This window comes from Capsicum annuum, chromosome 7 (assembly GCF_002878395.1).
Source record: "Capsicum annuum cultivar UCD-10X-F1 chromosome 7, UCD10Xv1.1, whole genome shotgun sequence".
NCBI classification, from domain to species: domain Eukaryota; kingdom Viridiplantae; phylum Streptophyta; class Magnoliopsida; order Solanales; family Solanaceae; genus Capsicum; species Capsicum annuum.
Window position 1 is genome coordinate 223,134,540 of NC_061117.1, and position 14,011 is coordinate 223,148,550.

Consider the following 14,011-nt stretch of genomic DNA (forward strand, 5'->3'; position numbering starts at 1 on the left):
ATTATATGAGTTTAGGGAGTTAATTGGACCCTTGTAAAGTTTAGTTGTGTCGCTAGGATTTCGAATATAGTTTTTTTTTTTTTTTTGGGGGGGGGGGGGGGGGTACTTGTGCCTTATCTCTTGAAAATAGGTCAACTTGACTTTCAAAAAGTAAAACATGATAATTATTTTTAAATGGAGCGAGTAATTAAGATAGGAATGAGTTTATATCATTGTTAACCATTTCTCTTTGTAAGACTAGTTTTGATAACGCTGAAGTTATTTCAAATTCATTGTTTGCATCCTTAATTACTTCTCCATAATCCATTCATTAAATGACATTATGGAATAATAATCTGAAGTGAAGTACAGTATTTTTTAGTGATTTTAGTTAAACTAGTTTAATTGCACGTGTCTTGCATGTGTAACATTTGATTATTTAAAATTAAATAGTCTTAATTATTACGGAGATTTGTAATGAAGTACAAAAAGTTCAAATCACTTTTCAAATATCCTCCACACTTTAATATAATAGTGTAAACATAAACATACATTTTAGTGTAAGCACGTATATATTTTACCACCATAAATTGTGTTTGTCATGCAATACCTCTTTTCTTTGGGTCCATTGCATTAGAAGCCTAAAAAAATAAATTAGAAAAGCAACAACACATGATTTAGAAAGGAAAAAATTGATGAGTTGAAAAAAATTGTACCTGAATGTGTGAGTCGTTTTCTCATATTTAATTGAGGAAGCGCATTACTTATTAATAGATCCAACAAAGAATAGAAACTAAATCAATTATAAAACATAAATCCAACTAATAACATAAATTAGATCAACTAAGAATATAAGCAAAATTGTTGGCATAGCAATTCATATTGTGTTTAATTCATTAATAAGCAAGCAAATGAATTGAATCATTTCCAAAAACTGAAGAAAAAGGAAAGTGTCCCATGTCCGAATCATATGAATTGAAGCTCATTAATGTGCCAACATTTTCCAATTTCGAACAAGGAGGAACATCATAAAATGAATTGAAAAATGAAGATGACTATGACTATAATCAAAATTTTGCAATCTTGAAGTCTATCTATCATTACCACTCTAATCATGGGGTAGTTCCACATCCTCCTTATTCAGAGAAATTTATTGATTACATCGAAACTTCAGTTCCCAACTTTAAATGCCGTGGCCAAGCATTGGAACCTGAGATCATTACATTAGAGCAACATTTCTTAACTCTTATGAATATGGCAGCACGTACGAGATATTACCCTGAGATAATCCACCTTATTTCTCAACATATCTTCTTCTTGTGTATGGCTTTATGGGATTAATTTCGGAGATTATTAGTAGTTGATGAATAGAAAGATGAAATTGGATATTGGAGTTGCTGATCCATTCTTGATTTTCAAGGTCAAAATCTTCATAGCAGCATTTTAAATAATTTCTTGGAGCCATAGTTTAAATTTCCCAATATTATTTCACTAAGCTGAATCTAGTTGCTACACTTACATGGATTATTAGTTCGGAAATTAGTTTGTTCTTAAACTTAGTTGAAGTTTATGCGAAGTTACATACAGATTGTGTACCCGAAACAACAAAAGAACCATTTAGCATTTATAACCTATGTAATTGCTCATTCAACTTGATTTCATCCTTAATTAATTCACCATAATCTAATCATAATTGTTCATTCAATTTGATTTCATCCTTAATTAATTCACCATAATCTAATCATAAATTTACATAAATGAGTGAGATGAGAGATTTAGTATAACACTTCACTTAATCTAGCCATATGATCAAGTTATAAATTCTAGCAAAAGAAACTTCATCTTTAGTTCATTCATTCCTTTCTTTCTTTCTCTCTTTCTCTCTTTATCAGCTCCAACATTTACAAAGATCCAAATGCTACTAAATGGAGAGAATAATGCAATAAAGCAAGAAAATTCAGAATCTGATGAACAAGATAACGGATTAATCAATCAAGGAGACATGGAAAAGCTGAAACTAGAAGGACAAACAAGTTCTGAAACTGAGGTCTTCGGCTTATCAAGAAAACACCCGGTATCTGATGAAGCCTCCCATCAACATCCAAATCAAAGCAACCCCACAAAACTTTATTGGCCAGCTGAAATCCTTACTGAAATTCTCTCAAGGCTTCCCGTTAAATCTCTCTTGCGATTCAAGTCTGTTTTAAAATCTTGGAGTTCTTTGATTTCTAGCCCTGAGTTTACCAAATATCATCTAACTTTATCAGCTAATAAGAACAAAGACTATACTAACCATAGTGTTATGTGGAGGATAGCCCAACCAGAATTCAACCTTAAGGAATGTCCTATTATGGAGGAAACTAACTTGGATTATCACATGAAAAACTCTGGTATATCTTGTGTGATTGAGGGTTCTGTCAATGGATTGATTTTTCTTGTCAATGAGGCAAAAGAATTGTCTTTATGGAACCCAGCATTAAGAAAGTATAAGAAGTTGCCTGATTTTAGAACTAAATCGAAGGATGATGCTCATTGCACATATGGTTTTGGATATGATGATATTCATGATGATTATAAGGTACTGTGTAGTTTTTCTATTACTCGCTATCCACGTAACTTTCAAGAGATCAATATCTATAGCCTAAAGGACAATTCTTGGCGAACAATACATTGTTCTCAGAGAGTGACGCGGTTAATTGGTCCAGGTAAATTTGTGAATGGCACGCTTTATTGGGCTACTAGTATTGATATAAAAAGTGGTTGGAGCATAACCTCTTTTGATTTGAGGTATGAGAAATGGAAAAAGGTAGAGCGACCTTATTGTGGAGAAGAGGATAAATTTCTTGTGTTGGGAGTGTTGAAAAGTAATCTATCTATGATTTATAATAATTAGACTACTCACGTGGATGTGTGGACTATGAAGGAGTATGAGAATAAAGAATCCTGGAGAAAGATTTTTACTATCAATTATTCTCTATATCCCGTGGATTATTTATTTTCTCACTCTTTTTTCTGTCAAAAGGAGGTGAATTTCTGCTTATGTTTCACGATAAAATCATGATAGACAACCCAAAAGATAACGTAAGCAACTGTTTACATATTAATGAATTTCATTATGGTCTTTTGACGGAATTCTTTCCAACCCTTGTCTGCCCGCTTTCACAAAATGAACAAGGAACACTACAAGATTGAAGGCGACAAATATTATGATTATTGCAACTGTACTGTAAGTGATGATTTGTATGAGTTTGATTTTATGTATTTTGCAAAGGACATATTTTAAGGAGAACTTTACCAACATCTTCATGGATATTTCATTTGACCCTTCCTTTCTACTATTTTCATGAAAAAAGAATCTCATTGTTGCTACTAGATAATTAAATTCTTTGGCTTTGTCCTTCAATTAATTTAGGTATTTGGCCAATGGAAGGTTGTATCTTCTTTCACTTCAGTAATAACAATAATATTAGCAAGAATGGGTTGAATTAATTAGAGAAAGCAATAGAGGAAATATTTGATTGCTGTGATTATGGAATAGATGGAAAAACTCGTGAACATAGAATTTTAGGAGAAGTGATAATTATGTTTTTATTTTTTTTTCTCAAAAATGGATAAAGAAAAAACTTCAAATCCAACAAAAAATAGTGTTCGATCAATAGTTTGACACACATGTTGTGGTTTTCTCATTGTTAACTTTTATGCAGCAGCATTAATTGAGGAAACTTTTGAATTTAATGAAACTTGATGAAGAAACAAAAGAAAAAATAAATTGCATGTGAAATTTTTCAACAAAATGGTGCTTGAGATGGGCATTAAATCAAATTCTAGAATGATATAATATCCAATGTGTGACACCTAATTTTGTCCCTCCCAAAGTCTAATTTTATTCATTTTAGTTCACCTTATCATGAGTCCAACCCCATGTAATTATATCCCACAAAAATACAAAAATAAACAAAAACAATACCTCTAATTAATTTATTTTATCCTAATAACCTATTCAATTAAAAATGGACACCTCACACCTCACCACCCCATGCCCATACCCTCACCTACCCTACCCCTACCCCCTCACCCCACTCACGTGTCCCACACATCAACACACAAAAAAGGAACCCAAGGAATAAAATTCACGGGCCCTACAGCAAAAGAAAAATTGATTCCCCATTTTCCATTCTAACATATATACGCCCAGAACACAAAAAACAGAAACCTTCCTTCCTTCTTCACAAAAGGAAATCACGCATACACACATAATAACACACACACAACTCATCATTCCACTCTCACATACAGTCATACACACGCACACCCATATAAAAAATTGCATAAAAGGGGGTGAAAAACATTGAAAGGCGAGGTGATTCGTAGGGGGGGATAGTGAAATCGAGAAGAGAGATGGAGATGACGATCGACAGGGGATAGAGTGAATGGAATAGGAGAGATGTCTGAGCAAGAGAGGATAGAAAAGGGACTGGGGTTTAACTATTTCGACGTTTGTGGCCAAGAAATAGCATCTTTTCACCAAAAAATGTTGTTGTGTTCTCTTTCTGCTTGTTTCGATCACCATTGGAGTTCACCGGAGTTCCGACGGAGAGGTAACTATGGATTTTGACCATGGTACCTGACTCGAATCAGTCGACTTGACCGGTTTTGGGTCTAATTCCGGTGAGGTTCAATCTAATTCTAGAGAGATTCAGTTTAGTCTTGGTGAATTTCGTCTTCCAGTCTTGGTTTTGTTCGTATTTTATTTTGGGTGTTCACTATTTTTGAGTTCGAATCGGATTCTGGAGATATCCGTGTTGGAGTTGGATCATATTCGAGATTTGGTACCCGTTGAGGCTCTCGGAACGACTCTTACTTCTCCCTTTAAGTCAATCGAAAACACTTGAGGTCCAATTCTATCCTTTTGCCTCTTAATCTCCACATAGTTATGAATGATTTGTGTGTTTGACATGATTGAATTTCATCGTTGTTTGTTGGTTTGATGTTGAAGCTGAAGTTGAAAACTTGATTGATGAAATGTGTATAGAATTGGTTTAATCATTAAGAATAAGTGGGGCGAGAATTGAAAACTTGATATAATTAGTGAATTTTGATTAGTTTGATTCATTAGTTGTTTGACTTGAAATAAATGTTAATTGAATTTAGTAGTATCAAGATACGCCGATTGAATAGGCAAGACGTAGGTCGGGTAGGCAAATCTAGAGATTATGGGTTGATTGAATGTTTGAAATTTGATTGAATGGTTTGATTTTATCACTTTTGAATCAATTGTATAATTTGGCCGGGCAATGCCCCGAAGTATCTGTATATATTTATTCACCGGGGAATGCTCCGAGGTATCATGTACCCGGAGGACGTTCGTGATGAAGGCCCAAGGTGTCGAGTAGAGCATTAGTCTAGAATTAATTTAGTGTAGAATTTATTTTTACACATTTTTTTTATTTTTGGACTGTATAATTGGACCGGACACTAAATTTTGGATTGTTTTATCTTGTTTGCTTGATTGATTGTTTTGCATGTTTTGTGTGGTTTATATATTCATAATGTCAAATTAGCCTATACGCTCCGTCAAGCGACCGTGGTCAAACTACGGGATCGAGGGGTGCCTGACACCTTCCCCTCAGTCAACAGAATTCCTTAGCCGGAATCTCTGTTTGCAAACTAGTTTTAAAGAGTCAAACCATTTCGAAAAGAATTTTTCAAAGGTGACTTGGCACATCGAATTATGCCAAGCGGCGACTCTGAATTTAATTATAAAAAAATCCTTTTAGGAACAGAATTTTCATTTTTTGTCACTTAATAATAAAACCCTTTCGAACTTAAAAATTAATCTTTTGGAGTACGAAAAAGGGGTGTGATAGGTCTGGCGACCCCACTGGGGACGTTTCAGAATTTGGGCTTATTTTTGGAGTCGTATCAGCTTTTTTTGGCATTATGGGTGCATAAACATTGTTTGTGAATATTGTTTGTGTTATTGTTATCACTGTTGTGTGTTTCTGTGTTTTTTGTTTACAGTTTTCCTTATGTGTTACCTCTTTATATCTGACATCATTTGCATAACCCGAGTCAATTCCTTCTGCAACAAGTCTCGGAGCTCACATCGTGCGCACGAACTCTAGTTGAGTCACCTTTATTTTAGGAAGGAGCCGTTGGATGTATGGAGTAAATGAAAAGCTAAGCAGCCACTATCAACCATATGCTCCCCCTAACGGCCTTGTTAGTGAACCCCAACGTAGGTCAGCCTTTAGGTCATGCTTATGTGCATCATATTGAGACCTAGCGGGTCCACTTGGTCCTTTGTAGGAGACTTACCTCTAAAGCATTCCTACGTGCTAAATGTTGCATCTTTGAGGATAACGTGGTCATTTGACAGACTGATGTGGGGTAAAGCATGTGTTAGAAAGTAAAGTGTGTGAAAAAAAAAAAGAAAAAAGAAAAAGAAAAAAATTAGTCCGCAAAAGAGTTTTGTAGTTTTTAGAGTTCTTTATGGCTTTTATTTTTCACAATTCAAAAATTTCGAAAAAAAGATTTGTTTTTACAATAGGAGGTTTTATAAAGGAAAATGCAAAAAAAAAAATATAATGAAAAAAATGGTAGAAGTTTTGTACATTTCATATAACGAAAATATCAAAAAAAAAAATCTTTTTATTCCTTTACCACGCATTCATAATTCGAAAATTTCAAAAAAAAAAAAGATTTTTCTTTCATAGTTGTTGGTGTCAAATTAAAACCCAATTTTTATTTTTTTTATTTTCTTTTATTCTTCGGTCTTTGGTTGTGTCTCTTAAGTTAGGGTCAGTCTGTTAGTTAATCTTTATTTGTCCAATATGGACGAACTACGCACCCCTGATTCTTCTCTTTTGGGAGTGAGATACGTAGGCAGCCTATTGTTGGTTCTGGAATCTTATTTGAAAAATCCAAAAATATTTCTTCACTCTCTATTTAGAGTAGGTGTTTCATATACGTCTTTAAAAGAAAACTACAAAAAGATTTTCCTTTAATAGGTTCAAGTTTCATTTTCACATGAAATTCAAAAATCGAAAACCCAAAAAGATTTTTCTTTGGTAATCACAGGTTTCATTTTGTATAGAGATTTAAACCTAAAAAAAAAAAAAAAAAAAAAAAAAGTTCGTCAATTCTTTTGACACGTTGTTTCAAGAAAGAAAAAAGAGTTTAATTGGCCATTTTGGAAAAACTTCACGAACTACGCACACCTGATTCTCCCCTTTTGGGGGTGAGATACGTAGGCGCCCTTCTAGGGTTCGGTGATTTTTTTCAGGAAAAAAAAAAAGAAGAAGAGGTTTTGAAAAATCGTTGAACTCTAACGCATTTGTTATCTCTTGTCTAGTTAGTTTAAGGTGGTTGATTTGTGGCATTTTGGCCGGTCCTCCATATTGCTCCAAGTAACAGAGAAAGTTATGGCCAACAAGGATACCGAGTTTGCTGTCACTAATCAGATGGGAAGTTTGGGGAATGAGAATGTAGGAGCTAATGAAGAGATTCGGAAATTGAGGCAACAAATGATAGAAATGCATCGAGCTTGGGCTAATGGGTTGCCGCCTCCTCTATTTCCCGCAGATAATCTGGAATATATTTTTAGTTTGTCTCTAGTGTCACATGCACAATTTCCTATTTTGGTCGACACGCCACAACATGCATCAGGACCTACTCCGGGGCAACAATATCCAAACACTTCCAATATTCATTTCCTCACTCCTCAATACAAAATTACCACATGCTCGGCTCCGCCTGCTATTCATGCTTTTGTAGCCCCACTCCCATCTGGAGCTCCTGCTTTTAATGTCAATCCAATGGTTGTGATTCCTCACTCTACAAGTGACCCTGTATTGAATATTTTTAGTGATCAGCATTACGCTCCCGAGCCCACATTTAAGTCGATTGATCCTTACGATTACCTTCAACTGCCTGAATTTCCTCCTAACACTGAGAATCCTGTTATGACAGAAGAACAAGAGGAAATAGATAGAAAATTGAGACGTTTGGAACTGACTATTAAAAAATTGCAAGGACTTGGGGAGTACAAAAGTATCTCATATAAAGATCTGTGCATGTTTCCAGGTGTACATCTTCCTCTTGGTGTTAAAATGCCGAAGTTTGAGAATTATGATGGACATGGCGCACCTATAGCACATTTGAGACACTATTACTACCAGCTAAGGGGCGCTAGAGGAAAGGAAGAACTACTCATGGCTTATTTCGGGGAGAGTCTTTCAGGCCTAGCTTCAGAATGGTTTGTTGATCAAGACATTGACAAGTGGATTAGTTGGGATGACCTAGCTAATGGATTTGTGCAACAATTTCAATACAATGTGGAGTTGACCTAATGAAAAATCCCTAACTGGTATAAAAAAGAAGAATACTGAGAGTTTCACGGAGTATGCGATCAGATGGCGCGAACAAGCTGCTAGAGTAAAACCGCCAATGAAACAAAGCAAGATAGTGGAGGTGTTTATTCAAGTGCTAGATGAAACATATTATCAACACTTGTTACCTACATTAGGCAAGCCATTTATTGAGGTCCTCAAAATGGGGGAGATGATAGAGGATGGAATTAAGACCACTCACATTGTGAGTTTTGCAACATTGAAAGCGACTACTCAAGCAATTCAAAAAGGTTCGGGAAGTGTTGGAGGAAAGAAGAATGAGGAAGATGCATCTGCTATTATTGTTGGACAACAGGCACGGGTAAGAGAACCATACCATCGTTACCCACGGGCTCAAACCCAAGTTTATGGCCAAGTTCCACAGAATCCTTCCCAAAATCCATTACACTCCATTCCCCCATCTCTATATCAAGTGTATAATGCGCAACCATATGTTCAACCCTCATCTTACCCACACTGGCACGTGCCAACTCTACCGAGTTATCCTCTAACTCCACATACATACCGAAGCCCTTCTAGGCCTGGTTTTTAATTTAAGCCAAATAATTAAATAAGACAGAAGTTGAGGGATAGCTTCACACCCATTGGAGAGTCGTATGCAAGTTTATTCCAGAGATTGGTACAGCAGGGCATGATCACTCTTTTCCTTGGGTATACTCCTGACCCACATCCAAGAAGTTTTGATCCTAATGTACGATGTACATATCATTTCGATGTTTAGGGTCACAGTATTGAAGATTGTCGTACTTTGAAAAGAGAAATTGAAAAGATGACTCAAGATAAATTAATCATGGTGCAGAACATTGACAGTGAGGAAAACTCTAGTCATGCTGATATGCAAACCAGTGGCTAAGATGTCAGGTTGAGCAATTGAGAAGTCACATCTCTCCTTAGTAGGAAAGGGTTTGGTAGCTTGTTTTATTTTAATTTCTGTTCTCCGAATTATTTCGGGGTTGTAGTTCGGGATCTGTCTTGTCTTTTCCTTTTGTTGTTTATGTTCAAACCCATTTATCTTTTGTTTTGACTAAATGAAGTGTCTCATTTTCCTTTGTGTTTTAAATATGTGTTGTTTTTTTGTTTTCTTTATATAGTACATTTTGTGTTAACTCTAGTGATATAACATGCTAGTGAAATTTTCAACCAGATCTTAAAATCCAGTTTAAGCATGAACATTGAATCAGAGGGTTAAAGTTAGAAAAAGAGAGCATATGAGAAAATAGATAGAGTGCTGAGACATTTGGTGACAAGTTAAGGCAATTATTTTGAGAATCACAAGAACAACTTGGTCATCGATCAAAAGGAAAGTCCCAATTAGGTCAAATAGTGGATGTGTGATCGCTATATCAAGAGAAACAAGAAGATAAGCAGCTCCACAAAAGTATGAGTCATTTGATATGAGAAATGTATAACAAAGGTGGAGTTTATAGAAAAAGTAGTGACGCACAGACTCAATCTGCTTAAAAAGATGTCACAAATGATCTTCATCTCTTACTTCCAATTGCATGTTACGTACTTGCATTCTCAAGGATTGATATGATGAAGGCATTTCATTCTGTTATCCAAACATTGTGTCATCCTTTGTTTACCCCATTTGAGCCTTAGTGTTATTTTCTTTCATACCCCTCTTTTGGAATCAAGATAGAGTAAGCAAAGTTCAAAGAATAGTGTCGAGTAAAAAGATAAAGTCAAAAAGTTTCAAAAAAGAGTCAAAAATGTTTACAAAAAAAAAGTGTCAAAGGCTTGGTCCAACCAAATAAACAATTTAGAATCATCCGGTCAAAAGAAACTGGGGCATGAGTTAATCCTCATTTGTTTGAGTCGATTCCAAAAGTTGTAAGTTCTAACCCACTTCAAGTGTTGTTTGGGCCTCATGCCATCCTTTCTTTCTAACCCTATCCAAAAGCCAAGTTACAAAGAAAGACCTTCAGATCAATCTTTGAGAATGTTAAGGCTAAGCATGCAATGGATATGATGACGCTTTTTGGGAACTACTTGTGTTTCTCAGCATAAGGAATCAAGAGAGAAATAAAATATGAGAGAGTCTTATTGGTGAAAATCCTCATAGGCACTGTAAGGCGATAGTAAGTTGAGAGAGATAAAAATGAGAGAGTCTTATTGGTGAAAACCCTCACGGGCACCGTAAGACGATTGTGAGTTGGGAGAAATGAGAATAAGAGAGTCTCATTAGTAAAACCCCTCACAGACACCATAAGACAATGGTGAGCTTAGGAAAAGACCCTTTAAGGCGTCACTAGCCGAATGAGGTCTGAATGCAATTATCCTAAGAGAGCAACTCAGTTTCAAGGCCATTAACTCAACAACAATTGGTAGAAAGTTTGGATGGAAAGATTAGATAGCTTAATCCAAAATGCATGGCATAATCATTAGAGTTGACTGTCATGTCTAGAAAAAATTTTCATTTCTTTATTTCAAATGGGGACACTCATTGTCTTTTCTTTCTTTTCTTTATTTTTATTTTGTTTTCTTGAGTCAATTGTCCAAATAAAAGTCATTGTCATTTTTCTCTTGTCTTTGAGTCAAGTTCATGTCAAAATAAGTGAGAAAGATTTCAAAACTGGCTACCAGCTTCTTCAATTGCACAAAGCAAGACAAAAGGGTCAGCACATGCTAAAGACATGATTGTGAGCCAAAACAAGGCATGCAGAAAGTTTTGTCAACCGACAAGTCTGGGAACTCATGGAAATACCAAGGTTCAAAGGGTTTATCTGAGAAGCATGACAAAGCAGGGATACTGTATTTATTTCAGAGTCACTCTTAATAATCTGAGTTTGGGTCATTGATACAGCAAGACAGTGACACATGCTAATGGTTGAAAGCAAGATTAAATGCGACTGGGGCAAGAGCAATTTCCACCAAATCCAAAGTCGCAAACCAGCCACCATGTTTTTAAACTAACAAGTTTTCTTTGTATGAAATAGGAACACATGTTACCTTCGAATCAAGGATTTCAAATCCTAAACATCAAAAGTTGTAATACCGCACTTCCACAAATGAAGGAGACAATATTTCTGCATATATTTGGTATTCAAAGCCCTGGTAAAACTCATAATTAAAGATTTCTAGGAGACACGCTTCCTTGTAAGGAGATGCACTTCCTTGGTTGGGTAATTCAAATAATATTTGTAAGGAGATGAACTTCCTTGTTAGAGAAATTCAAGAGACATATATTAGGAAACACACTTCCTTGTTTTTGTAATTCAATTGATGTTGGTAAGGAGAAGCACTTCCTTGTTTGGACAATTCAAGAAATATTGTAAGGAGATGCACTTCCTTTATTTGGTTAATTTAAGAAACATTTGTGAGGAGACGCACTTCCTTGTTTGATTAATTCAAGATACATTTGTTAGGAGACGCACTTCCTTATTTGATAATTCGATCGACATTTGTAAGGAGACACACTTCTTTGATTGGTTAATTCAAGCAAAATTTGTTAGGAAACGCACTTCCTTATTTTGGTAATTCAAGCGGTGTTGGTAAGGAGATGTACTTCCTTGTTTGGTTAATTCAAGCAACATTTGTAAGGAGACGCACTTCCTTATTTGGACAATTCAAGCAATATTGTAAGGAGATGCACTTCCTTTATTTGGTTAATTCAAGAAACATTTGTGAGGAGATGCACTTCCTTGTTTGATTAATTCAAGAGACATTTGTTAGGAGACACACTTCCTTATTTAGTAATTTAATTGACATTTGTAAGGATACGCGCTTCCTTGATTGGTTAATTCAAGCAAAATTTGTTAGGAGACGTACTTCCTTATTTTGGTAATTCAAGCGGTGTTGGTAAGGAGATGCACTTCCTTGTTCAGTTAATTCAAGCAACATTTGTAAGGAGATGCACTTCCTTGTTTAGGCAATTCGAGCAACATTTTTAAGGAGAAGCACTTTCTTTTTTGGTTAATTCATGAAAACATTTCTAAGGAGATGCACTTCCTTGTTTGGTTAATTCAAGAACCATTTGTGAGGAGACTGCTTCCTTGTATGAGTAATTCAAGCGGCATTGGTAAGGAGATGCACTTCCTTGTTTTGATAATTCAAGCAACATTGGTAAGGAGATGCACTTCCTTGATTGGATATTTCGAATTTTGATTTTTAGGTGATGCACTTCCTCGTTTTGATAATTTAAGCAACATTGGTAAGGAGATGCACTTCCTTGATTGCGTATTTTGAATTTTGATTTTTAGGTGATGCACTTCCTAACTTGAGTCTTGATTTCTAGAAAATGCACTTTCTAGTTGAGTTATTGCACTTAATCCTTAGGAGACACACTTCCTTGCTAGTTTTCATTTGTCAGGTGACACACTTTTAACTTAAACTTGTATCTCTAGAAGACACACTTTCTAGTTAGAATCCCTCACTTTAATTCTTAGGAGATGCACTTCCTAGTCTTGCTTATTCAATTGTACTCTCAAGAGATGCATTTCTTGGTCAGAGTTTTGATTCATTATTGCAACATGCAAGTATGATGTGACTTTTCCAAAAGTCTTCTGATGATAAACAAGGGATAAAATTCAATTTCTGTTTTTGAAACTTTACTTTTCTGGCAAATAAAACCTCTTTATAATAATATTTGCTTGGGATAATTTTCTTTTTAGTTTTGATGTGATTTCAGGAGCCTGCCCGAAGCACAGGGCGAATAAATGGAAAACCAAGCAACAAGGTGAAGAAATTGAAAGCTAAATAGATTGAAAAATTACAAGTCAGGAGCCCGCCTACAGAACAGGGTGAAGAAGTTGAAAGCATGGCAACAAGTTAATGAAATAGCAAGTCAGGAACCCGCCTGGAGAATAGGGTGAAGAAATGAAAAGTCAAGCAACAAAGTGAAGAAGTTGAAAGTCAAGCAACAAGGTGAAGAATTTGAAAACAAAGCAACAAAGTGAAAAGTTGAAAGTTAGCAGATTGAAAAATATCAAGTCAGGAGCCCGCCTGAAAAATTGGGTGAGAAAATTGAAAGTTAAGTAACGAGGTGAAACAATTGAAAGCCAAACAACAAGTTGATGAAATTGAAAGTCAGGAGCCCGCCTGAAGAATAGGGTAATGAAACTCAAGTCAAAAGTCAAGAAGAAGCTGCATAGATAGGATTTTGTAATTTCATTTATGTTTTTAACTTGTAATTTTCATTTTTGATGTAATAACAGAGCCTCGGACTGGAACCTCGATGGAACCTCACTCGACTCACCAACTCGGCATAGTCCTTCTCTTTCCAATCCTTTGAAATACTTGTGACTTGATTCTCTCATAACTTGGGTAGGTAGGATGTCTTAAGTCAAAATCCGGTTGTCCTTCTTCCTTCTGTTTCTTTCTTTGAATAATGGTCGGGTCTCGCTGTCTACTTCTTTGTCTGAAAACACTTCGTGTTTACATTCAAAGGGGGCATGATGTAGACACCTAATTTTGTCCCTCCCAAAGTCTAATTTTATTCATTTTTAGTTCACCTTACTATGTGTCCAACCCAATGTAATTATATCCCACAAAAATACAAATATAAACAAAACAATACCTCTAACTAATTTATCTTATCCTAACAACCTATCCAATTAAAAGTGGACACCTCACACCTCACCACCCCATACCCATACCCTCACCTACCCTACCCCTACCCC

General features: G+C 35.6%; 1 protein-coding gene across 1 annotated transcript in view; it reads left to right on the forward strand.

The window, feature by feature from the left end:
- The first annotated feature begins 1,894 nt into the window (after positions 1 to 1,894).
- LOC107876923 (F-box/kelch-repeat protein At3g23880-like) overlaps positions 1,895 to 14,011 on the forward strand; it is a 17,379-nt gene continuing 5,262 nt past the window's right edge. The window contains exon 1 of the mRNA XM_047394180.1: positions 1,895 to 2,684. Within this exon, the coding sequence (XP_047250136.1) occupies positions 1,895 to 2,684 (790 nt within the window). The remainder of the gene's footprint in view (positions 2,685 to 14,011) is intronic.